Source organism: Aplidium turbinatum, chromosome 12 (genome assembly GCF_918807975.1).
Source record: "Aplidium turbinatum chromosome 12, kaAplTurb1.1, whole genome shotgun sequence".
NCBI classification, from domain to species: Eukaryota; Metazoa; Chordata; class Ascidiacea; order Aplousobranchia; family Polyclinidae; genus Aplidium; species Aplidium turbinatum.
The window spans coordinates 7,228,815-7,255,759 of record NC_137483.1 but is presented as its reverse complement, the minus strand read 5'-3'; the positions used below and the strand labels follow the sequence as shown (position 1 = coordinate 7,255,759).

The window sequence follows — 26,945 nt, the reverse complement described above, 5'->3', positions numbered from 1 at the left end:
TGCTGACTCGTTCACACTCACCGATTTCTGGGTGCGCATAAATGCAGCAAACTGTATGAGCTCAGCCACCAGCGTGTCTTCCAAGTCATCTGGATACGAGGAAACGAGATTTTGAGCTTTATTCTTGATCTGCTTTATGCTCAATGACGTTAGCTCCGAAAGAAATCCGAATGTTGTAGATATATCCTCATACGCCTTCATTCGCTTTTCCAGTTCAGCTAACAGTCTGTCGATCATGACCAGATATATATGGGTTTTGAATGTTTCCCTAGGGGTGAGGTTTTCTTCGTTTGCAGCTCCTTCATCAGGCATTCGCTTTCGCTTACGGCCTCGACGTTCTTCAGCCTTGTATTCGCCGTGAGGAACCTTTTCGATCGCCATCTGCTCATACACGTCAAATCTGTCCCGTGCAAATTGAATCGTGTCGACCAGTGATGCCAATAAACTAGTTGCCGTATTCAGACTGACTGTAGGGTCTTGGAGGCTAATGCTCGTACTGTTGAGACGGCATAGGATATCGTTCCAGGCAGTCGCCATAACTGCTGTCTCAAGTTCGTCCATCCTGCGCGAAAATCCGTCGGCCTGGTTTCTCGTATCGGCCTTCTGCTCCTTATCTGCCGCAAGCTCATCCAGGACTTCTTGAATGCTCTTCCACCCTTCTACTAGCGCTTTGACAGCATCTGCACGTTCACACCATCGGGTTCCAGACAAACCTTTGAGCGTTAATGTGCAAACCTTTGTTTGGGTTCCAGACAAACCTTTGAGCGTTAATTATTTGTGGGTTAATTAAGCAAAGGAAAACTGTTCAGCGTCCGGAAAATTCACGTCTGTTTTCGTCTGGGCCTATTTCAGGAATGGGCCTAATGCTGCAGCATCAATAGCATCCACCTTAATCCTGCACTGGCTGCAGCAGTCGGCTAGCAGCTGCAGGCAAAACTACGTTGCGTGTGGCGTAAGTTTGATTTGAGGAATATTGCATCTTTTTACAACACTACAACCATCCATTCTTTAAAAAAAATACATGAGGGTACAAATTTTGGATACAAGAGAGTAACAAATACCACGTGAACAATGTTACACTCCAATTTCTCTAAAAAACTTAAAAATCGTTCTGCTTCGAGATTTTATCAAAAGCCTACGTTCTTGGCAATGTCATATCTCTTTCGTAAGCTTTGTCGAAAAAGTATTTCTCAGTCAGCCATTGAGCGTTACTTTTCAAGGCTTGCCTAGTTCTTGTTTATTAATAAAATAAACGAATAGATACTATTGAAAGCAACTCAACAAAGTTGCCGAATTTACATTCTATCGCCAAGCATTAATAATAAGTTGCATGAAGCACTAAGTCTAATAATAGAAGATTATTTGAGGCGTCATCCTCCAATACTGTCGGCTGCATAGCCGAGTGGTGAGAGCATTGACTCGGCGTTCGAAAGGCCGCTAGTTCGACACCGCTTAAGAGCATGTGACTGTGTCTTTGGCAAGACACTTAAGGCAATGCCTGAAGGTGAACAAGAAAATTGGCTTTCTTGGCTTTCTGTTCACTTAATCTCAATTTTCAACTACTGGGCTTTCTCTTTGCTACTTTACTTTGCGACAACTGGACCCAACTACCGTATCATGGCTGCATGATGAGGCATTGCCAATCTAAGCTACTACAAGTCAAACGAGAGAAGAAGAACTACTGGGCGTAACCCTGTATGCAAAAACAGCTTCAATACTAGTTTACTATAAGAAAACTTTAAAGAATTAATTTGGCTGTAATTTCAACAGAATGTTAACAGCAAAGTATTTGATTTGGGCAACATTGTAACAAATTGTTGTCAAATTATCATTGCTCTATACATGCTAAGGTGAGTCCCATACTTGATCCAAGCATCGGGGAACGAGAAGATAAGGTTCTCATTAGACTAAGCCTTCGGCACTAACGAGAATAGGGTGGCCAGTTCCTTTCTCTCGGCCGCCTTTACTTCAGCAACTACGCCCACCCAATTTATTACACCCTCGATAGAGGTGAGCAGTGTTTTTCAACAACCAGCTTAAGCCGGGAGTCGAACTAGGATACATGCTATAGGATACATAGGCTACATGCTACATATATTCTAAAACACACACAAACCTTGAAAATTATTTTACCAAAAGCCTATGCTAATGCTTAAAGGCTCGTAGAAGCAGAAGTACATGGTTATTATGTTACAGAAGCATTAGTTGCAAAAAAAAACTTAAACAAAAGTTTTCAAAAAATCAAAAGTAGTGAAGTTTTCTGAATGATACACAAAAACAAGCCAAAAAAAAATTAAAATGACACCTACAGTTTTACATATCATTATCCGGGTTTTTTGTCATATTATGATCTTTGGGGCTAGCGATACGTTACTAGCATTCCAATGTCGTCCGATACAGCGCTCCAAGACATTTTTCAACCAATCCTATTTTTTCGTCTTTTGAGAATATATGATGCTCTAATGTTTATGGTACTAGTATAGATAGCTATATTTAACCACATTGACAGTTATTACTCACTTTTGTCTTTAAATAATTTCCATCTTATAAAGCAGCAAAGCAGAAGAATAAGTATCAATAAGAGCAAACAGCCGGCAACACTGATTCCAACTGTAAAACCCAAGCTTGTAGAAGCAGCCAATGAACTTCCATCAGATACGGTCACAGTAAAATTGAACATAAATTGCGTTCCCGAATAAGCGGACGAGGAAAGAGTAAGCGTATAAAACCCGTTGTCGTCAACAGACACCTAAAAACAATGGCTATACATTTTGCTTGTGCTAAAATAACAATATCGGTATTCAAATACAATCTCTGAGTATCTTTGTGACATAGTAGCCTATGAAATGGGCCTAAACCACCTAGCCTATTACTAAAAGCAGACGTTTACGTTTTCGGGTAGCAGTGACAGAAGGCACGATGCACCTGACCGTTACAAATCATTGTTGAAAATCGAATTCTGTAAACAACTTTACAGAAAATTGATCAAGGAACTATATGTAAAACAGCTGATGGAAAGCAAACGAGTTGAATCTGCTTCTGATATAAAAATCAGAAAATACGCCTGAATCTTACAAAAGCAAGTTTTTATTTTAGTTTGATTGCAATATAACTTTACTAAAATAAACCAACACGCTATATCACAATGCATGGCCCGGCCATGAGTAGCATCATTATACCTCAAGCTAACATTTTCGAATGTTTTTTGTTGATAAATTTACAACGGTTGCCATGGCAGCCTATAGCACCACGATCAGTTGAGTAGCCCAACACTGTGATATCATTTTAACAAAAAGTCTATACCACAAAATCAAGCAGTAATCCAAAACGAATTTTTTTACCCAGAATCATTCTAAAAAGAATTGATTTTGTGAAACTGAAGAACAAAACATGCGACTTCTTGCTGAGAAGCTACCTCGGAATAGAAATTTTAATTTTAATTTCAGGACTCTGGTTTTAAAACGATTCGGCAAAGCACCTTTATAACTTTAATCATCATGTCACTTACATTTGTTCGTTTAAATGAGAATCTCTGTTGGTCCTTTGACGCGGTGAAGGTGTTCAAGAAAGTTAGTGCGTCATTTTTCACCATTGAACCTGAAACAACGTTCTTTTAAAATATCTTTCTTGTGTTAGCCTACTGGCCCAGCAATAGCCATGGAGTTCACCGCCTTCAATAAAAAAAAATTAGAACTAAAAAATGAAAAAAATAACTAGAGATCTCTACAAAACGGAATGACCCGATTAGAAGACAATCCTTTTTGGAGACGAACGTTTAGTTGAAGAGGGCAAACAGCGTTTCATGATAAACGTGCTAGCAATTACAATACAAGTCTGTATGGAGATAAAAGTCTCTAAAATCCCACAGCGGCATCTGTTTATTCAAAGAAATTATAATAAAGATTAGGCTAGTCAACTAGCTTAAAACTTAGTAACGGTTTAGAATAAACCTGGATTTGGGCGTTACATAATCTGGAATTCCTTAAATGAGCAATTTAATTGCGTTTAGTTGATGTGACTTAGCAATTTTTTGGCTTATGTTTCAAATCAAAATTTTAAGCGTCGCTCAAAGCAGACATTAACAATGCTAAAAAACGTAATAACTTAACTTTATTAACTTGGAGACCTACTACTTTTCTTATTCAAATTTATGAAATCGCTCTTCCCCTCAACGTTACTAGCATGATCCACCAAAGTAAATTTACAACAAGGAAGAGTGTATTGATGTGGTATATTATTCCTATATTGCTGTATGAATGTGAAGCCTGGACGGTAAACAAATAAACGCAAAAGTATTTAAATGCTGCTGAAATGTGGTTCATTCGAAGAATGCAACGAATATCAGAACTCAGCCACAGAATAAATGAAGACGTTCTAACACAAACCAATCAAATTACGACTTTCTTGAAGAACATCATGAAAGGACAGACAAGCTTTTCTGGCCATACCATGAGGAAGGAACAATTAGAACTCACTGCTTTCTGTAGAAAGATCAAAGAAAAACGAGCTCGTGGAAAACAGCGTCTCGCCTTTCTCAATAACCTCAAGGATCTCACGTTCCAACCGCAACAATTTTAACACAGTTAAATACCGGGATAACTGGTAAGAACTATATATGAGCGCCTAAGCCTGGCACAGGCATGGTACACAAAGAAGAAGAACTGTTAACTGTCAATAAATGTTAATTTTAACAAAAAGTGCTAGTTTAGGACGGAATGGCCCGTTTCGGTGAGTCCGATTCGGTGAGTCCAATTCGGTGAGTCCGATTCCCTATATTCGGTGATTTTTTATTTAAATTATCGGGTACCGTAGCCAAATTATCATTGCCGTTTTAGGGTTAGGGGTTAGAAACTCACCGAATCGGACTCACCGAATAGTAGCAGACCCAGTTTAGGAAGCAGTATATCGAAATTTTCCTCAGCCCCAGGAAAAATCTCAGCCAAGCATGTTGCTCTTGTGTGTTGCTGAGCGTTGCAAGTGGAAGCAAGAGATTAACAAGGGGATATATCAATGTCCTTGAACTATTCACTGGTCTACAAATTTCAACTTTTTTTTTCAGGTTTGGGTTTTGACAACTGATTTTGGCTAATTTTGGGGCACTGAATCCGAAAATGAACTCAAATTTTCTCTATCACATCAAGTTTTCTTTCTATCGTTGCCATTATTTTATGAAATTGACCAATTTTACCCTTTTTAGTGCATTAAAATGTCAAATATAATTATTTTCTGACAGCTATAAACTTTCAAACAGAGATATTTTTACACAAAATTCATAAATTGGTTCAGATTTCCTCTAAAATAAAAAAAATTCCTGTTATGATAATCGTAATAGGACATAGTGGAGATTGGTAGCGTTGAGTTTTTCCATGCTGGCTTGAACTCCCTGTCTTGGCTTCTCAGGCGTTATCTGTGGGTCAGCTGCTATCTCTGTGCAGATGGAATATCATAGGAAGACAGCTGGTGGGAGTAGATTTGACTTAGTAATAAATTCTTGCTTAGTAAGGAAGATTTATTGAGAAGTTTCATAAAGCACATGTACATCGTACAGACCAACATCAGAGTTCAAGCTGAAAAGTGGTTTGTAGAAGGAAAATGTATTTTCATACTTTATAAGTTTGAGTTCAAGTCGGTTAGAGTTTTTGGTATAGTGGTGTTTCTGTAGATAAACTTGCTCTTAGAAAACTACTAACAAAGAAAGGTTATATTTGATCTCAAGCTATGTCTGCTTCCAGCAAAAGAAGAAAATGTTGTAATGATCCGGATATATTTTGTTACATTTGTGGATGCTTCATGTTGAAGTCTCAACAATGCAATATTACCACGTTTGTAAAAAGGGCATATCTTGCTTACTTTAAAGTCAAGTTGGGAGACCAGGACAAAAGCTGGGCTCCTCATAAAGTGTGCAAGACCTGCGTTGAATGTCTGAGAAGTTGGTCGCAAGGAAAAGGTTCACAAATGAAATTTGGAATACCCATGATTTGGCGAGAGCAACGAAATCATGTTGACGATTGTTATTTTTGTTATGTTAGTGTGAAAGGGTATAACAAAAAGAGTAAACATTGTTTGAAATATCCAAATCTGGATTCGGCATTGCGGCCAGTTCCTCACAGTGATGAAAAGCCACTGCCAGTATTTACATCACTTCCAAAACTACACGAAGAGGCTATTTCTTCTTCAGAAGCATCGTTTAGTGAAGGAGAAAGTGAAATTTTTCAACCAGCACCCGAGGATCTGTCAGACAAGCTTTCCCAGTTTAATCAGATGGAATTAAATGATTTAGTGAGAGATTTGTATTTGCCTAAGCAATCTGCGGAGTTATTGGCATCAAGGCTACAGGAAAGGAAACTTCTCAAAGCTGGTACAAGCGTGACATTTTATCGCAAACGAGAAGAACTGCTTCCATATTTTACTTCCCACAATGATTTCGTTTATTGCAACAATATAGAAGGGCTTCTTCTAGAAATGGGATTACCACAGTATGATGCAGACGAATGGAGACTTTTCATTGATAGCTCCAAACGAAGTTTGAAGTGTGTTCTACTTCACAATGGTAACGTGTACGACTGTACGGTTCTACTCCGATAGGACATTCGGTGCCAATGAAAGAAGAGTATCAGAACATCAAAACCGTTCTTGAAAAGTTAAAGTACCATGATCATGGTTGGCTCATCTGTGTAGATTTAAAAATGGTGAACTTTTTGCTGGGGCAACAAAGTGGCTACACCAAATACCCATGTTTCCTATGCTACTGGGACAGCAGGGCCAAGGATCAGCACTGGAACAAAGAAGAGTGCCCTCCAAGGCTCACCTTGACACCTGGAGACAAAAATATCATACGTGATCAGTTAGTTGATATCAAAAAGATCCTCCTCTTCAAATCAAACTTGGTTTCATGAAACAATACGTAAAAGCTTTGGATCATGAAGGAGAGTGTTTTAAGTATATATGTTATGCTTTTCCTGGTCTCAGTGAATAGAAAAAAAGAGCTGGGATTTTCAATGGACCACAAATCAGGCAATTGTTAAAGGATGAAAATTTTGTAAAATCAATGTTGACATTCGAGGCTAGAGCTTGGAATGCTTTCGGTGTTGTTGTGAGAAATTGTTTGGGAAACAGAAAGCCAGAAAATTATAAAGATCTCTTAAGGGAGCTACAGCTTAATTAGTTTTGAAGATTTGGGATGCAGGATGAGCATCAAAGTTCACTATTTGAAGAGCCATGCGGATGAGTTTCCAGAAAACCTTGGGAAAGTTAGTGAAGAACAGGGTGAACGTTTCCACCAGGATATTAAAATTATGGAGGAACGTTATCAAGGTCGGTGGGATTGTCATATGATGGCCGACTATTGCTGGAGTTTTAAAAGAGAAATTCCAGATGCTGCTCATAAAAGAAAGTCCCTCAAAAGAGCATTTTTAAGCTTACAAGTAAAGAGTTCATATTTTATGAAAGCTCTTTTTTTGACTGTTTCTGAACTCGCCCTGCCCAAGTCCCTTTGAGTCAATCTTTATTTTGGCACTTTGCTATTTCTGTGTGTGTCTTCAGAATTTCTGCACTCCATTGGAATGTCTATGTGCATATTGTGTGAACTGTAGGCTATAATTCAGATAACACCTTGTCACTGTCCTATCGACATGTTCGTCAGCATAATGTAGCGTTTGATGTTATTATGGTTGCTCTTTTGCATGCCTATTTTTTATTCCAAGGCATGAAATTTTAATAAAGACAACGCAAATTTGTGTGAATATAATATAGAATGCTTGTTTGTTCATTAAAGCTAGATTATTGCAGGTAAAACAGTGTTTATTGCATCAGAATTCCTTGTTTTGACAACAGAGGGGGGCAAAAATTGATTTTTTTTCAAAAATTAGGGATATTTCATATCTCAAAAACGTGATGTGATAGAGAAAATCTGAGTTCATTTTCGGATTCAGCGCCCCAAAATTAGCTAAAATGAGTTGTCAAAACCCAAACCTGAAATTTTGTGTAGACCAGTGTTATTTAAGCTAAAAAAAAGATAACTAGGAAACTGGAAGTTACCATTTTTCATCAAAGACACAAACTCAGCTTTTGAGTTGGAAAAAAACGTCACAATGCAAACTCTTGGACCGGGTTGTTTCCATTGACAAGAAAAATCATCTTTGGTGTTCCTATCTTGATAAGGCTCGTCTACAAAATAAATATACACCTTTTTACTTTGATATGTGATAGAAATATAATACAGATAATGCAGAGTTTTTTTTTTATTACAATTAATTGGTAAATTTGACTACTATCATAAACATGAAAACCTTGTAGTATGATTACAATTTATATACAATTCGACCACTTTTCACATAAGAAAACACTCTTTAAAAATGTAACCAGACCCAGTGACCAACCGCGCAAAACATGAGGGCTACATTATATGGAAATTTATAGGCGTTAACCGAAAACCTGGAAAACGCAGCAGTGTTGTAAGTAACTTAACAGTAACTTAAATAAATATTGATGATGTGCAGAAAAAAAGATAATATTTTACATTGCCCTAAATCGTTTCTTCTCTGAGCTCAGGAACACAACCTTAAAACTGCAATTTAACATAGTGTATTGTTGCATCCAGTATGACAAGCAACAAAGTAACTTATGTTGGTGAAATTATAAACAAAATTAATTTATTTCACTTTTCAGATGTCTTTTGTTTCTAAAATTACTAATAACAAGTTTAAACATCTGTAAAACATCAATCTGCAAAATGGCAACACGAAACATAAACAAACTTACAAACAACATTAACAAATATCTTTCCAGTAAAGCTTCCAAATGGATCAATTGTTGTGCAAGTGTAATTTCCAGTATCGGATGAACTTAATTTTCGCAAGGTGAGAGTAGAAGTTGTGGAAGAAAACCTATCTGGGCGTTTCCATTGATATGTCGCATCCAAATCACTCCCATAATCCACAGAACAAGATAGATCTAGATCTTCATTTCGTTCTATGGTCAACACATCGTCAGAAAGTCTTGCATTGTCAGAAGCGTTGAACTTTATTGACCCTGAAAGAAGCAAGTGAAAAACTATGTAAAACTTGAACAAAATGAAAAACTGTTAGCAGAGCTATGATTCTACAGAAGATCAAGACATGCATAAGAATATAACAACATCATTAAATGCTACCAATTACAATCTCATAGCTTACTTTCTTTTGGAACAATAGCGAAAGCTGTTCTGTCATTCCATCCTCTAGCAACACTATTTGTCGCATAGCAACGCACTGATTTAAACGTGACATCAACTCTTTGATTGATTGAGCAATCGTTGTTTCGGCTTTGGACAGCCTTATAATGATTATAACTGCTGCCATAGTAAAACCTCCATTCACATTGATGAGCAACTGGATTAGCTTCACTTGAACAATTCATGACAAGATTCTCATCAGATCGAAGATAATAAATTCCATTCAAACGAACTAAATGATCAGATTCAATGATGTTGTTAACAACATTGGTAGGAACGTCTGTAAAACATTACAAGTTCAACAATTACTGCTTTAAGTGCAAAAACTGCTGGTTAGTGTAACTACAAAGTTCTTTCATTGAAGTGATTAGAAATCATTTTATTAAAACATGCTTGATGAAGATTAGGCAAATATTAATTCGAATCATACAAACTGAATGACAACCACATCACTATTGGAGCATAGATGAAATGTATAGCTCTTGGATACAATAAATTAATAAATAAATAATTATAGTCACACAACTACTTGCTTTTGTCACTCTAGTTCAATTAAAAGCAGAAATCGTTTCCAAGAACATAGTTGTAAAACGTTCAGTGCTTTGAGTACAATTTGTTGATCATTATTAGATATTCTAAAGAAGGGTTTTTCAACCTGTGGGTCGCGAGACGCCTAATAATCCAGTAGGTTATACCGTTTTCAATCCTTTTTTAACAAAAAAAATTAAAAACAGTGTTTTTTTAGCAATCGACTATTCCTCGACCTGAGGTTACTCTATTGTTTGAGCTTTCAGACGTTGCAAAGGCTTTAACAATATAAAAGCATTTGATATTTTTGAAAACTATCCCTAGATATTTTTCACCTAGTTTCTGTACGTTGGTTTGTGCCAACTAAAGTTAACCAATAGCCGCACTATGGCAAAAAAAACAAGGTTATTGGGAATTCTATGTCAAATATGAATTGTTACTACCTTAGTTATGAATTGTTTACTAATTTAGTAGATTATTGTTTCCAATGGCATTGAAAAAATTCAGTGTGTAAGATAATTTGTTAAAAAGTTCTTTCCGCAACAGTTCCACGCATTGACATGTTTGTGAAAGAAAATGCAGCACCAACCATCTCACTGAAGCTGATTTAGATAAATCCATAAAAGATTGCATTAAATTCAACCGGTGAAAATGTAGCTAATCCCCATTACTTTTTCTCCCATAATCTAGTCAAACTTGATCGGAAATAGAAAAAATAATTGGAGGAAATGTAATAAAGCCGTATAACATCCTGAAAAGATGTTCTTAGTTTCAGAAGTATACATTAGAATAACAAAACGACATGAAGTCATTGCGAAACAAATTTGGTTACATTTTGCATTGAATATGCTTTTGTGCTGTTATGGGTGTCGCGAGACAACGTTGATTGCTCTGAGGGGTCGCGGTGCAAAACTGCTGAAAATCCCTGTTCTGAAGAACGTCGATTGGTTGATCAAGCTTACACAACCAGCGCACGTCAGCAACGGCTCAGTTGGTTGCAGGGATCGATTTCACTTAAAATTGACGGAGCAACCATAACAAAACTTCAATTAGAGCAAGCGATTATATTGTTATTTGGGGGTAGTGCTATGCCGAAAGCGTTTGGATTTGGTCACCTTTACTCTGTTTGAATTGGCACAACAACAGTTTGTCACTCAACGGTAGCCTACATCAGTTTTTTTTAAATACTGTTGGCATGGTGAAACATAATATTTAACAGCGTAAACATTCGCGTTTAAATTACTCAAAGAAACAAAAACTGTGTGTTCCTCACTATACGGCGCAATGATCTTGCGACATCGAGATGGCAACAAAGGCATCTCGGTAGGTGGAAAACATTTAAACAACATAGGATACGCACACGACACCGTACTAATCGCCGGCCACATCAAACGCCAGTTCACAAAATTTACTCGACATACTCATTGAGCAAAGCGAAAACCTTGGACTTAAAACGTCTGACAACTTAAATGCACCATCTAATGCAAACTTACAAATAACTTTAATGCTTATCCTTCTCTTAAAGCTTCCAAATCGATCAGCTGTTGTGCAAATCGATCAGCTGTCGTTTTTCACATTATATTTGCAAGTTGGCTGCAAACACTAACCCTAAAAACTGCCTTTATGTTGAACTCGAAAACTTAACAGTAAGATTGAAAAATTAAAGTCAATTACAAACAATGAATTTGATGTGAATTGAAAAGGAAAAACGCGACTTCGCAAATACTCTATGCATTTCGAACTAAAATAAAACAGACAGAGTTAGCAGCCTTGGTTAACACAAAATGTGTTGATTAAACCAAACGAAAGTCATTTGTGAGCAGAATGAAATAAAATACTGGAGACCAAGACAATTTGGCGCGACATTGTTTTGACATGCATTTTGTTAACCCAATATAATACTTTTGAAAAACGTGTTTGGCCTTTGTAGTTTGAGTTTTACGCAACTTTCTGCATTCTTAAATTCTCATGCTTCCAGCTCATAACAAAACAACTTTCGTTTTCAGTTTCACACATCACCGACGTTTACGATTAAGTCAGTTTGAGCCAGAAAAAAATAATTTTATTTCTTACAAGATTCCTTTGTTTTGTTTCAATTTAAGTTTCTTTTTGATCATTCCTAAAATGTCTGTTGATTTTATTGTAGAAAAGCGTCTCGGTCGGAAAAATATAAAAATGTTTTTAAATCACAAGAAATAGTGTGTTCATGGGAAAATAATATTTTTCTGAAGACCCTCAAAAAACCTCATGGGAGATGATCTGATTGCTTACATCGAGTTAATGTTGTACCGAACTTGAAGTAAAAAAGCGCATTAATACTATGTTTGAAAAAATATGCAAACTAGATAGCGTTTGAGAGTGAAAAAAAATGCGATTATATCATTTTTGATTTAAAGTGTTATCCCAATTTTTGAATGACCCTACCAAGCAAAGTAACGAAAAAAATATGTAGATATTAAAAACAAACAAATGTAAGGTTCTGCCAACAACCAATAAAGTTAATAATGAAAATGCAATGATCAATCAAGCAATGTCCGCACAAACTACAATTGATTGATTGAATCTTTATTCTCGGACTGGAAAAGCTTCTTTGAGAGCCTAATCCTGGCGGTTTCGCATAGCCGACTTGTAGAGGCTTTTAACCACTGACGCAGGGCCCGTCACCGAGATTGACAAAGTGAAGTTTACGATTGTTGACCTGTTGTTGCCGGGGAATTATTCCATCCATTAGGTGCCGCTGAATGGAAAGCAGTCCTTAGAATGCCTTGTTCAAGTGCACATCCCGAGAGTCGAGCCAGTGCCGCTTGATCTTGAAGCTTCTTCGTGCACAAAGTCACGTGCTAACCAACTGAGCTATCGGGACGGAATAAAACAGCATTGTGTTGGCGCAGTGAGATGGCATACGTTGCAAGTGTAATTACTTTAGTTGACCAAAATGTAGCCTCATCGGTTGCTGTGTGAAATTGCTATGTGAATATTAAAACAAAAGTTTATTTCCTCATTTCAGCATAAATTTACTTGTTCGGTTTCATTTTCTTTACACTAAACTAATTTCGTTTCGTTTTGCGATGGATAACACGCAAGAATTTTAGAACACTGAAAGTGATGTACAACTCAAATCGCACGGGAATCACATCTGAGCTAATCCTAAAGTCACATAAAATATGATAGCAATTCGTAGTAAGTTCTTTGCCACACATTCAGCGCAACAAGAAAACATACTATTGACTCCATCAAATAAAGAGAAATTACTGATATTGCTAACTATGTTTATAGTTAAAGTATAAGCTTATTATACGTTCCATAGCTTGCCCTTTGTTGTTTTCAATAATTATTTGTTAATGTAATAATATTTATAACTAAGCAAAAAATATCTAAATGTGCTCAATAGAAAACAGACTTTGCAAAAAAAAGATTATAGGTGAAATTCACCCTGTGACAATTTGTCTCTGCAACAAATCAGCCTGGGTTGTTAGTCTCGCACCAAGTTGGCCGCGCCACGATGTCGTGTACTCAAAAACAGTTATAGTGGTTTGCTACGGTTGAAGTGCACATGACAAAACTTTAATAATGTCAATGCACAATGCCAGCTAGATCACTTTATCAAAATGTGCATGTCAATAGAATAGAACAACTACACAATTCAAATATATTACTAACTATATAGTTGTTGGGACTATGGTGAAAGCTGCTTTACGACTCCACCCTGTTCCAACACTATTTGTCGCAAGGCACTCCACTCCTGTGAACTTGACATCAACCTTTTGATCGAATGAGCAATGACCGTTTGTATCTCCAACAGTCACAATGTTGGGGCGGTAAGTGTCGCCGCGACATTGTCGATAACTGATGCCTTCGAAGAACAACCATTCACATCGATGGACAACTGGATTAGCTTCACTTGAACAATTCATGACAAGATTCCCATCAGATCGAAGATAATATCTCCCATTCAAACGAACTAAATAATCAGATTCAATAAACTTGATAAGAGGATGACGTCTAGGATGGTCTGTAAAACAATATAAGTTCAACAATTGTCTCCTAGTGTCACTGCAACGAAAGGACAAGCAAAGCACTTCCTAAAACAATACATAGCTTTAGGTTACTAAATAGTAAAAACAAATACCCGTTATTCAGTTGATTTGACGAAGATGAATAAACTTTAAGATCTTTCATTAAACAAAAACTATCAACTTGCTTCGTTAAAGACTCAGCTACAGTTGCTCCATTAATCCTTTTTCTACTTGAGCTCAACGAGCGTAATAAATGGCTTGGGGATACTCTATCGCTATGGAACAGTTTGCTGACTACATTGAATTGACAAGAAAACAAATACGCTTCAGTAGAAGTTAAAACATACAACAAAATACAATAGCTAGCCACAAAAGTAGCTTTCATTAACTAACCACAAATACAATAACTAACCACAAGAGACACAGTGGTAGTTTTTCATTGAAACAAAATCAGTTTATTTTGATTGTCTACTTTCCCGCTTAATTTAACAAAGCTATAAAGTGACTTTTTCCACGCCCATCTCTCTCCACCAAACTCCCGTCCTTGATATGCTACCTGGTTTTGAACTTCAGAAACAGGATGGGGTGACACAAAACCGCCAATGAATCGGAGGTTCATTCACGTATTTTTATTTGTTTACATTCATCAACAATTTGTCTTATTTTTATGATAGTTATCACAAGATGAACCTCTTATACAAAAAATGAACTTTGCTTGAGGAGGGCCGTTTAGAAGCATGATTGACACATTGGGGCATGGGGGCCTCTGCTGCATGTCAGTGTGGTGGGATAGAGCAGACTACCAATCATAATCTTTCACTGCCCTATCAAACCTGCTCCTAATGGAATAACTACCGTAGCATCAGTTTACTTTATGACTTAACAGGAAATTGGCTCCGAGATGTTCTACAGTCTTGCTGATCACAAAGTTTTCAATTTGGGGATTCCAACTATTTCGGACTTGACGAACAGACTAGTTGGATTTATTTGTTCAGGAAATTGTATGTTATTTTAGGTGAACGAAACTATGTTTTCATTAATAAACCTTCTTCTTTCGTCGTTATTTGCATTATAGCAACATAAACCTTCTAAATGATGCGATTTTATTTCTGACCATGCGTACTATCATGGCAAGTGAAACGTCGGTCAAAACAAACAATTTATATTCTTTTTCTTCCAAATCCATCAGATAAACGCTGCAGGTCTTGCTAGACAAGTGAATAACCCTGTTAAGCACTCAAACTTTTGACCATATCAGTTAACTTTCAGGTACAACAGCAGAATGTACAATACAGCATGCAAGTTGTGTCAAGGTGTAGGGGGAGAAAGTGCTTAACTGCTTATACTAGAGACCTAAACGAATATCTATCACAATTTACAAATAACCAACTGTCAGTGTTAACGACAACAGCAAGGTATGATCGTCACAATACAAAGAAACATTGTATCTCAATGGTTAATAACAGATTAAAACTATCTACATATTACAAAGGTTTCATCTACCAAAAAATACTTACACCCAACGTATATATACATTCCTTTGGAAAAAGTTTCCGAATTGATCAGTTGCTCTGCATGTGTAATTTCCAGTATCTGATGAACGTAGTTGACTCAATGGGAGTGGATTATTCAAAGGAAAACCATTTGGACCTTCCCACTGATATGCCGTATCTAACAAAGTCCCATAATCAACAGAACAATTCAGACGTTGATTTTCACCTTGTTCTATGTACAACGGATTGGCGGGAGGGTTTGGATTGCCAGGAATGTTGAACTTTACTGATCCTGAAAAATAACAGAACAGTCACGACAACTTTTAATGTTAATTTCACATCAGTTATGGTAATCTTCGTTTGTCGTATAATTGCATTAAATATTATAACACCGATCAGTCAGCCAATGCATAGTATCTTCATCAACAGCCCTCTACACCAGTGGTTCCCAACCTATGGGAATTTTTTCTGGGTCGCTTTTTTTTTCAAACAAGAAATATGTTTAGTTATATCAGGTTATCCATGGGTCACAAAATTTTCAAAACCTCATTTTTTAGAAAATTTAGTTCGCTTGGAATCAAAGAGTTTTTTTGATCAAAATTGTTTTTTACGTAATATTTCCGGTAGGCTGCCAACACTAACGCGAAAAGTTGCCTTTATACTGAACTCGAAAACTTAACATTAAAATTGAAAAATTAAAGTCAATTACAAACAACGAATTTGATGTGAATTAAATAGGAAAAACACTAGTTCGCAAATACTCGACACATTCGAAATAACATAAAACAGACAGAGTTCGCAATCTTGGTTATCACAAAATGTCTTAATTTTACGGGTCTGCTACTATTCGGTGAGTCCGATTCGGTTAGACCGATTCGGTGAGTTCCTAACCTCTAACCCCTAACCCTTAACCCCTAACCCTAAAACGGCAATGATAATTAGGCTACGGTACCCGATAATTCAAAAAAAAAAATTGAAAAAATCCCCCGTTAAGGGGTCGGACTCACCGAAACGGGCCATTCCGATAAAATAAAATACTGGAGACCATGACAACTTGGCGCGACATTGTTGATCGCAATTGATTGTCACAGGCACAATTTGGTGCAAAGGGTATGTTCCATTGAGCACTATTTGTTACGTGATATTTTTGGCATAACAAAGTTGAATTTGTATCACAAGATATTTTTCACAGTGGTAATAAAGTCTTGTTTTGATGCACAAATGGCATAACATTTAAAATAAGAAAATGCAAGTTATTCAACAAGCAATAGAATCAATTTAAACTGGGTCCACGTCTTTTAGGCGCTGGTCAAATAGGCGCGCACACTGTGGTGTCTGGATATTTAGGTGCGGAGCACTGTGGCGCCCGGTCATTTAGGTGCTATTCCTAGTAAAGTCTGCAGATTGTATCAGCTTGGCAGGTAGGGGCGTAGGGCAATGCTTTTCACACAAAATATTATATTGAACAGAAAAATATATTGTTTTGTTAATGCGTGTGCGTTGTTAGTCATGGCTTCAGTGTGTGAAGTTGCTTAAACCGGCAATGCTTATTCACGCAAAATGTTATATTCAACAGAAAAAATGTATGGGTGAAGCTGCTTAAACCGGGAATGCTTTTCACACAAAATGTTATATTGAACAGAAAAATATGTCATGGCTTCGGTGAGTGAAGTTGCTTAAACCGGCAATGCTTTTCACACAAAATGTTACATTGAACAGAAAAATATGTTGTATTTTTAATGCGCGTGTTCAGCATTTATTTGTTGTTAGTCCAGGTTTGCGTTAGCGAAAGCTTTATCAATAAATTATTCAAGTTTCTGAACATGTATGACTTCACTTTTAGTTAGGTCAAATAATAACTACACTAAACATAAGTAAAAAATGTACCGTAGCCGCGTTTTGTTAACCCAATACACGTACTTTCGAAGAACGTGTTTGGCCTTGTAGTTTGAGTTTTACGGCACTTTCTGTGTTCTGAAATTTTCATGCTTCCAGCTCATAACAAAACAACTTCCTTTTTCAGTTTCACACAGCACCGACGTTTACGATTAAGTCAGTTTGAACAAGAAAAAAATAATTTTGTTTCTTACAAGATTCCTTTGTTTTGTTTCAATTTAAGTTCCTTTTTAATCACTCCTAAAATGTCTGTTGATTTTATTGTAGAAAAGCGTCTCGGTTAGAAAAAAATAAAATTGCATTTAAATCACAAGATATAGCCTGTTCATGGGAAAATAATGTTTTTCAGGAGACCCTCAAACAACCGCATGGAGATGATCTGATTAGCTACATCGAGTTAATATTGTAGCGGACTTGAAGTAAAAAAAACGCATTAATACTTAGTTTGAAAAATATGCAAAATAGATTGTGTTTGAGAGTGCAAAAAACTGCGATTATATCATTTTTGATTTAAAGTGTTATCTCAATTTTTGACTGACTCTACCAAGCGGAGTTACGACCAAAATACGTGCCCATTACGAACAAAAATGTAAACTGCCAACAAATAATAAAGTTAATATTGAAAATGCAATGATCAATCAGGCAATGTCCGCACTAAACTACAATTGATTGATTGAATCTTTATCCTCGGACTGGAAAAGCTTCTTAATCCTGGCAGTTACCTTTAGCTTACTAGTAGAGATTTTTAACCACTGACGCAGGGCCGTTACCGAGATTGACAGAGTAAAGTTTCCGATTGTTGAAGTGTTTTACCGGGGAATTATTCCATCCATTAGGTGCCGCTGAATGGAAAGCGGTCCTTAGAATGACTTGCTCAAAGCGCAAATCCAGAGAGTCGAACCAGTGCCGCTTGATCTTAAAGCTTCTTCGTGCACAAATTCACGCGCTAACCAACTGAGCTATCAGGGTGGAATTAAACAGCGTTGTGTTGGCGCAGTGAGACGGGGTACGTTGCACGTGTAATTACTTTCGTGGACCAAAATGTAGCCTTAACGGTATTGCTGTGTGAATAACAAAATTTTATTTGCTCATTTCAGCATAAATTTACTTGTTCGGTTTCATTTTCTTTACACTAAACCAACTTCGTTTCGTTTTGCGTTGGAAAACGTGCAAGAATCTAAGAACATAGAAAGTGATGTAAAACTCAAATCGCGCGGGAATCACATCTGAGCTGATGCTAAAGTCACATTAAATATCATAGCATTACATAGTGACATACAGTAAGTTCTTTGCCACGAATTCTAAGCAACGAGAAAACATACTATTTACTCCATCAAGTAAAGCGAAATTACTAATAACTATATTTATTATAGTTAAAATATAACTTAGGCTATTATATGTTCGATAGCTTTCCCTTTGTTGTTTTCAATATTATGTCATAATATTTATGACTAAACAGAAAATATCTAAAAAAGGTGAATATAGGTAAAATAAAACAACTACACAATTCAAATGCAATACTTACTGGTTGTTGGGACTACAGTGAAAGCTGCTTTACTACTCCACGGCGCAACAACTTCATTTGTCGCTTGGCAATACACTCCTGTGAACTTGACATTAACCGTTTGATTGAATGAGCAATGATTGTTTGTATCTCCAACAGGCACAATGTCGCGGCGGTAAGTGTCGCCTTCGCAGAAGCTCCATTTACATTGCTTGACAACAGGATCAGCGTCACTTGAACAATTCATGACAAGATTCTCATCAGATCGAAGATAATATATTCCATTCGAAAAAAATGAATGATCAGACTCAATGAAGTTGATAACAGTGACATGACGGTCTGTAAAATAACATAAGTTCAACAATTGCCTAGTAGTGTCACTGCAACGAAACGGAATGGCCCGTTTCGGTGAGTCCGATTTGGAGAGTCCAATTCGGAGAGTCCGATTCGGAGAGTTCCCTATTCGGAGATTTTTGAATTTTTTTTGAAAATTATCAGGTACTGTAGCTTAATTATCATTGCCGCTTTTACATCGTTTTAACGTCGCTAAACGTTCAAATCGTGCAGAAAAAAATAGAAATAAAATGTTTGAACAATTAAATGAAAATTCGTCGGTACCGTAGCCTAATTATCATAGCCGCTTTTACATCGTTTTAACGTCGCTAAATGTTCAAATCGTGCAGAAAAAAATAGTCGAAGCTTTAGATGAGTAGGGTTTAGACCTAACCATTGAGATCGTAAGACTAAAAAGCGAATTAAATTTATTTTTCAACTATTAATGTTTGCTCAGATAAAATTGACATGTATCCTGCGTCGCCTTCTGCATGCAAACTTAGAATATATTAGAATCCTCAACTATTACAAAATTCTAAATCCAACGACACCTTCTGTTTATTTACAGTAGAGAATTTTGTATTTTATTTCACAATATCGTTTTTTTATAGTTGAAATTCTCGAAGCTTTAGATGAGTGGGGTTTAGACCTAACCACTGAGATCTTAAATCGTATTTATGACAGCGGAAAGACCCTAGTGATATGGTACGTTCCGTATTCATAACTTTACCAAAGGAAGCCGGAGCAACAGAATGCTCACTCCACAGAGCAATTAGCCTTGTGAATCACCTAACAAACATCTTACTCCAAATTATGATGATGAGATTGAGACCAAAACTACAATCGGAAATTTCAACAGCACAGTTTTTATTTGTTCCAGACAAAGGGCTCACAAAAGGAATTTTTACATTAAAAATGATAACAGAGAGATGTGTGTCCGATTCTTCTGTTTATTTAGAGAATTTTGTATTTTATTCCACAATATCGTTTCTTTTGCATTTCTTGCATTTTATCCAGTGTTTACCTTTGAGTGCCTTCCCAGACGGCAAAATCCGTCATTTTTACATTGATTCAACGTCTGCAGACGTTCGAATCAATGTAAAAATGACGAATTTTGTTGTCTGGGTTCGTTCAAAATATGTGTTTCACATCAAAACAACAGTTTTCATGATTAACAATAGGGGTTAATGAGATAAAGTCTAAGCGAAAACGTGTCAACTAAAAAAAGATAGTTGCCAAATTGTGTTTGCCATAAAAGATGAAGTTAAAACCTAAGTGGCAGTTTAGAGTAAACCTGGGTTTCGGCGTTACATGACCTGGAATTCCTTTGGTTAGTTCCTTCGTTAGACCCTCAGTTGATGTTACTTGATCATGGCAGAGGAATCGATTAGTACGCAACGCAAAGGTGAGGTTTTTAACGAGAGGTTTTTAACGATAGTTTTAACGATAGGTTTTTACAAATCGAAGGGCTTTTCTGTGAATGTTTCTCAGTTTCAACGTATCATAGTCAGCAAAAGTTTTCTTTTCTACACGATTTCAACGTTTAGCGATGTTAAAACGATAGGCCACACATTTGGTTATCTGTTACTACAATGTAAAAATGAACTGTTAGACTAACTGGGTTCTTGCAACAAATCTTTGCTGGTCGGGATAACTAGGCTACGGCACCCGATAATTTCCTTTCAATCCAAGCTGTAGGCCACACATTTGTTGATCCAAACTACCGGTAATCCATGATTTATCTATTTTGTAACATCTTCTTTTTTTATTTTCCCTTCATATCTTAAATTTTTCTGAAGGTGTTGCAGCCGTGCCAAATTTCTTTCAACTCAATCACTTACTTCGGTCACAAGCACGTTTTAATGTTCGCGTTTTGTCGCTTCTACCTTTGCTATGTTGACGTGTATTGTTTTTGATATGATGGTCACAAACAAAAACAATTCAACTGAACTGACCTGACGAATTTTCATTTAATTGTTCAAACATTGTATTTCTATTTTTTTTCTGCACGATTTGAACGTTTAGCGACGTTAAAATGATGTAAAAGCGGCAATGATAATTAGGCTACGGTTCCCGATAATTTTCAATAAAAATTTCAAAAAATCTCCGAATAGGGAACTCTCCGAAAAAGGCTGTCTCCGAATAGGGAACTCTCCGAATCGGACTCTCCGAATCAGACTCTCCGAATCAGACTCACCGAATATGGCAGACCCGCAACGAAAGGACAAACAAAGCACTTCCTAAAACAATACATAGCTTTAGGTTACTAAATATTAAAAACAAATACCCGCTATTCAGACGATTTGAGGAAGATGAAAAAGCTTTAGCATCTTTCATTAAATAAAAGCTATCAACTTGCTTCGGACTCAGCTACAGTTGCTCCATTAATCTTTTTGCTACGTGAGCTTCACTAGCAGAAGAAATGGCTTGGCGATACTCTATCACTTTCGAACAGTTTGCTGGCTTCATTGAAGTTACAACAAATACACTTTGGTAAAAGTTGCAACATACAAAAAATACAATAACTAACCACAGTAGGCACAAGAGTAGTTTTTTATTGAAACCAAATCATATTTACTTTATTAATCTGTCATTTTGGACCTAGTGTTGTTTCGTGTGTGATTATGACTATTTGGTGAGTTTGGTAAGTATTATCAAATTTATTATTTTGTGTCCAACATGTGAACAGCTTTAAATATGATTGACATAAACAAGTACACATATGCAAAAACTTTGAATTGTTTGTAATTAGGGTTGTAAAGGGAACTTTCCGGGAATTTTGAAGGACCCGGGAATATTGGGAATTTTCATTTGGCATTTATTATGTTTGAAACATTTGTTAAATATTTCATCAATTCAAAATGGCAGGTGGTGGCAGCTTTCCACCTACACAATCGGAAAGCTGATCGTGAGCTACATGTCCACAACAACGGAAAACCTCTGTCCTTCTGCCCCGAGCCAAGGTAGCTTGGGGTGACACTAGACAGATCGCTCACATACCGCCACCATTTGGTGTCACTGCGCAAGAAACTGACATCCCGCGCTGCACTACTGAAGCGCCTGGCAGGCTCTAGCTGGGGGGCGAGGGCTGACACTTTGCGAATAGCAGCCTTAGCCCTTGTCTACTCTTCTGCAGAGTACTGTGCACCTGTCTGGTGTCACAGTGCTCACTGCCACAACATCGACACTGCCATAAACAGCGCCCTGCGCACAGTGAGCGGATGCCTGCGTCTCACACCATTGGACAATCTCCCCATTCTCGCTGGCATCCAACCTGCTGAGCTTCGTCGCGAAGAAGCCACTCTGTCTCTCGGTCGACAGGCACTGGAGCCTAACCATCTTCTCCACCACAAGATCTCTGCCTTCCCAAACTGGCACCCCCGCCGACTGAAATCAAGACACCCATTTGTGCCAGCCGCTCGGCTTCTGATCAACGAAGCTGACGAACAAGACATCTCTGCGGCTACTTGGGCGGACCATAAATGGAATTCTGAATGGAGGTCAAGCACCACCAGACTCCATTCATTCATCCCCGACGCCGACACACGCCCCATCGGCCTGACACTACAGAGACAGGCATGGGTGCGCCTCAACCGTCTCCGTACGGGCATCGGGTTTTTCCGCTCAACCATGCACCAATGGGGAATGACTTCTTCCTCCTCCTGTGAATGTGGTGCAGAGGAACAGACCGCAGACCACATCATCAATGACTGTACCATCTTCAAGCCACCTAATGGAGTGGAAGGTCTGCGCGTCATGGATGATGAAACTAAAGGCTGGCTGCTCTCTAGCAGCCTTCCAGTGTAGTCCGGGAACATCGTGAATCTGGGGTGGTAAAAGGATAGTCCCTCGGCCCCAGAAGCTCAGACGACGACGAATTAAAAAAAATATCAAAAACGTATCTTAAGCATTTCTTATTTTCTTTAATTATTATAAACGCTAATTTGGTGTTAATTAAGAATGAGGCTTATGTATAATTATTAATTATGCATACTCTTTCAATATTTAAAAAAATACTGATCATATCTGCGAACACTCACACCAAGGTCCGCAATAGGCTCGCAAATTAAAGGGTAGAAAAACTAGTATCAGTCAGGTCAAACTTGGCATTGTTTGAGCCCTGTGAAGACAAGTCAACTCAAATTGAAGTTGACTCTAAAATCAATGACGCTGCCAGAACAGTCATTAGTACATCATCTGAAGAAGCTGAGCAGGAGGAGATGCTAACCAGCAATAACTAAAACGACTTTGTGACTGACTCAGTATTGTTTTTGTTTGTAAAAAACAGATTGGTAATGATTCATTTTTGGAGTTATTAAATTAAACCATGTGTTTGTATGTTCTTAAGTATTTTAGTTGTACATAGTACTTTTATTCTAAACAGTATAAGGCCATTATTTTCCTGTTTCAACATCAAATTAAGAATGTTTTGAAAGTTTCCAAAAATTCCCATTAATTCCCAAAATTTCCATAGAAAGTTTCGGCTCTGAAAATTCCCAGGAATTTTGCAACCCTATTTGTAATGCAGCTTTTGAAAAATTACGATTAAACAGAAAACAACATTATTGAAAAACAGATTTAGCCATACTCTGTTTATCATCTATTATGATCTCATAGATATTGCTATGATGATTGATGACCCAGTATGATGTAAAAACTTACCTGGTTCTGTCTGAGATTGGGCCTCTGTCATCCACATGTTCAGTGTTCCACCTGGAAAAAGTTTAAACATTTTGTTAAAAGGATTCTCTCAGGGATATCTAAAGAAGGGGATACGAAGGCTTTTATTACGTGTGACAATAGAAGGGCTATTGTTCATCGCAAATAATCTGTGCTTATCGTAAAATGACTATTGGCACCGATAGTAGTTTCATAAATCTTGTTATGATAACCTGCATTGCGCTGTTAGCATCAGGCCTGAATACTCACTGCATGCTTATGGTTACTTGTTAATTCAACTACCCGTATACTTGCTTTACATTTAGCCTACCGCAAAGGCTTTGTTAAGAAAAACAGCTTTTTGGTAACTTTTCAACTGTCTTTCCAAACAAGTATTCTTTAAATATGTTCTATGTAACATTTACTAATTGTCTTCTGTAGCTGACTGTACCAGTTGCACTATAAAACTTTCTGCAATTTTGAAAAGAACCGCATGTTTCACGCGCTGCAAACTACCGCCCTGGTAGTGTCATCAGAAAAAGGCAATCGCTGTGAGCCTTCATATCCCCTTCTCTAGATATCCCTGGATTCTCTTCATATTAATACCAGCCAACCAGCAAAAGTAATGTAAAGAATGAATAAACAATCAAATTATTTGCAAATATTAAATTTTAGCAGCGATCTTTCTAAGTGAGAAATGACAATGCAGTAGATAACCTATTTTTGAAATTAAAATAACTATACTATATATATCACACATCTAAGTTAAGATCACCATACAACAAAAGCAACCTGTCAGTCCAGCACAAACTGATACATGCGTATTGCGTAATTATATATCTCAAAATTTGTCTCAATAGCATTTTAGTAAAATGACTCTATCAATGTAAAACACATATGTGAGTTGATTACAAGTTAATGTTGTTTATTCTATTGCTCAGAGGTTTTCCACAAGTAGTCATATAGATTTGCTGATTCCAACTTTTTTCTCGTATTATTTCAATGTTTCGTTGAGCCATGAAGAGATAGAAAAATCAACAACCTGCCAGACAGTACTGTTTTTAGGCATCATTAGATTGGCCAATCAAATGGGACGGCAATTTTGTTGCATTTTATAAAATCATGTTTCTTGCAACTTTCTTCATTTCATCGATATGTTTTTGTGTGGTGCCATTTTGCCGCTAAACAGGTAGTGTTTACCTGTACCTGTATAGCTCCATTGATAAAGTCAGTCGTGCTAACAACAAAACGTCAGAAATAAAAGCTGGGTATCATTCTCAACATCCTGTGGTAGCCCAGTGCAGTCACCAGAAGAACACAAGTTATTTTATGGTGAATGTTGTTTTCTGTAAAAATGTTGATGAACTGTCTTCATAAAATAACCCTTGTTACTATGAATTGTCAATTCGATAAGTAGTTTGACATAATTAATAAAAAAATCATTTGCACATTACAAATAAAATGCAAAAAACAACAATAAAAAAGTTTTACTTACTGAACAAACTGTAAAAAACAAGGTTGACAGATACTTGGAATTTCATTGCTGTTCACATCAATTCAATTCACATCACAAAATAGCTACAAATATGCATGAAAAAAACATGTCAAAAATTAAAACAATTACATGCAGTTGTAGCAGTCATACTCTTTAAATACTATCGATAACTACCTAACTGCAAAGCCACCTGCCACAGAACAATAAAAAAAATTACAATGGCTCATGTAGGTTAGAAGCAGCATACTTTTACAGTTGTTCAAAAACACATGCAAAGACCTAAAAACTTAGAATAACGTTTTCACACATGCTGATAGTTGAATTGTCATTTCGGAACATGCTGTTGAAATATACTTAAAGGAAAACTTAGGGAGACAGAAAAAAACCTGGAACCCAACCAGGACCAAGTAATATGCAGCAGAATACAAAAATTGTTTTGTACATGTTATTGTTGAATATATACAGATAATTTTATGGAACAGTTAAACTAGGTTAATTGCTTTGACTAACACTGATTGTTTTCATTATCTCATAAAGTTATAAAACGTTTCTGTGTGCTTTGAAAGAATGTCTGCAACTCACAGCACTAAAAGCATTCTTTCTTTTTATGAAAGTACCAAAATACAGTACATGCATTTGTTCTTATATTTCAAGGTAGGATACGGCCATGCTTGCATAATAGTGGATGTCACACTTTTCTTGGGTATGAGGTGGTAGCAGTCACGTTATTTCATCCAGGCACTGCAATCATTGGACTGTATTGCTATCAAGTGCTGTAAGATTGGCATTTTTATTTTGAAGTCGGTAAAAACAACGGTGTAACCAACTGAGCTATCGGGGCTTGGTAAATCGGGCAGTGATATATGATGTGTTGTGCAGTTTGGGAGGCTGATCGACATACTCAGGATGACAATTCGGCAAGACCCTATTAAAGATGCCACAGTAACAGTGTGTAACTCCCAATCAAGAAAAGGGCCATTTGACTAATCGGCATAATGAGACAGAAAAAGAAAGATAATAAATTACAAAGACTCATCAGCCTAAAAGTCAAAAAAGACCAAAGGTTGAACTGAACTTAAATAATTTAAAATGTGTGTGTGGTACTGTGTGTGGTAAAAGACTAGGCTATCATTTTTAGTTGTACTACTGTATTTTGTAATTTTTAAAGGTACCTAGACACTCTTAAGAAAATAAAGGTTTAGAACATTGCCACTTGTGAACTAGAGGTACACTTTGCTGATTGACCACTAGTAGAACATCGCCTCTTTTAGCTCAAAATTGTTCAATTTCAAAGCTCCAATAGCATATGCAAACAATTTATTTAAAATTTAATCATTTATCAACAATTGGACCTTAAATATAAAGCTGCAATTTATAGACCTACTCATGGCATATATCCAGTTGCTATAGGTCGGAATGGCCCGTTTCGGTGAGTCCGATCCCTTAACGGGGGATTTTTTCATTTTTTTTTTAATTATCGAGTACCGTAGCCTAATTATCATTGCCTTTTTAGGGTTAGGGGTTAGAAGTTAGGAACTCACCGAATCAGACTCACCGAATCGGACTCACCGAATCGGACTCACCGAATCGGACTCACCAAATAGTAGCAGACCCGCTATAGGTAGCCTATAGATGTATTGTATATCATATGCATGCTACTTTCTGATATTCAGTTCAGTTTGATTTTATTTCTGGGTGGCACCTGATTTTGGTGACCTTCTGGTCCTTCGCTACTATCCTTGTTAGGTAAATTATTTATGTTTATCGTGTTTTGTATATTTTTGTTTACTTGACTGCAGAAAAAAATAAA

General features: G+C 36.9%; 2 protein-coding genes across 5 annotated transcripts in view; both read right to left on the bottom strand.

Moving 5' to 3' along the window:
* LOC145781158 (uncharacterized) overlaps positions 1-13,697 on the bottom strand; it is a 40,927-nt gene extending 27,230 nt beyond the window's left edge. For 3 of the 4 annotated variants that reach the window (XR_014290704.1, XM_082592928.1, XM_082592929.1), the window contains exons 1-6: positions 13,400-13,541; positions 9,174-9,491; positions 8,761-9,030; positions 8,038-8,166; positions 3,509-3,597; positions 2,521-2,749 (exon numbers count right to left, since the gene is read on the bottom strand). Coding sequence is in view for 3 of the 4 variants with exons in the window: in XM_082592928.1 (XP_082449054.1) it covers positions 2,521-2,749; positions 3,509-3,597; positions 8,038-8,166; positions 8,761-9,030; positions 9,174-9,396 (940 nt within the window). In the remaining variant the exon portion in view is untranslated. Of the gene's footprint in view, positions 1-2,520; positions 2,750-3,508; positions 3,598-8,037; positions 8,167-8,760; positions 9,031-9,173; positions 9,492-13,399 lie in introns of all 4 variants that reach the window. The other variant, XM_082592927.1, reaches the window with a different exon arrangement.
* LOC145781160 (uncharacterized) lies at positions 13,613-26,467 on the bottom strand. The gene is made up of 5 exons (XM_082592932.1): positions 25,136-26,467; positions 23,644-23,694; positions 18,670-18,987; positions 15,273-15,540; positions 13,613-13,751 (listed from the first exon to the last, which is right to left on the bottom strand). The coding sequence occupies exons 1-5, from the start codon at positions 25,179-25,181 to the stop codon at positions 13,742-13,744; spliced, it is 693 nt and encodes a 230-aa protein (XP_082449058.1). The 5' UTR covers positions 25,182-26,467; the 3' UTR covers positions 13,613-13,741.
* Positions 26,468-26,945: the final 478 nt, after the last annotated feature.

What these genes read in the sequence shown, in the direction of transcription:
- LOC145781160 (XM_082592932.1), bottom strand. Translation starts at nt 25,181, where the DNA reads ATGAAATTCCAAGTATCTGTCAACCTTGTTTTTTACAGTTTGTTCA. An exon ending in TGTTTTTTACAGTTTGTTCA is followed by an intron (nt 23,695 to 25,135) that starts GTAAGTAAAACT and finishes AACTTTTTCCAG; the next exon opens with GTGGAACACTGAACATGTGG. An exon ending in CCAATCTCAGACAGAACCAG is followed by an intron (nt 18,988 to 23,643) that starts GTAAGTTTTTAC and finishes GTTATTTTACAG; the next exon opens with ACCGTCATGTCACTGTTATC.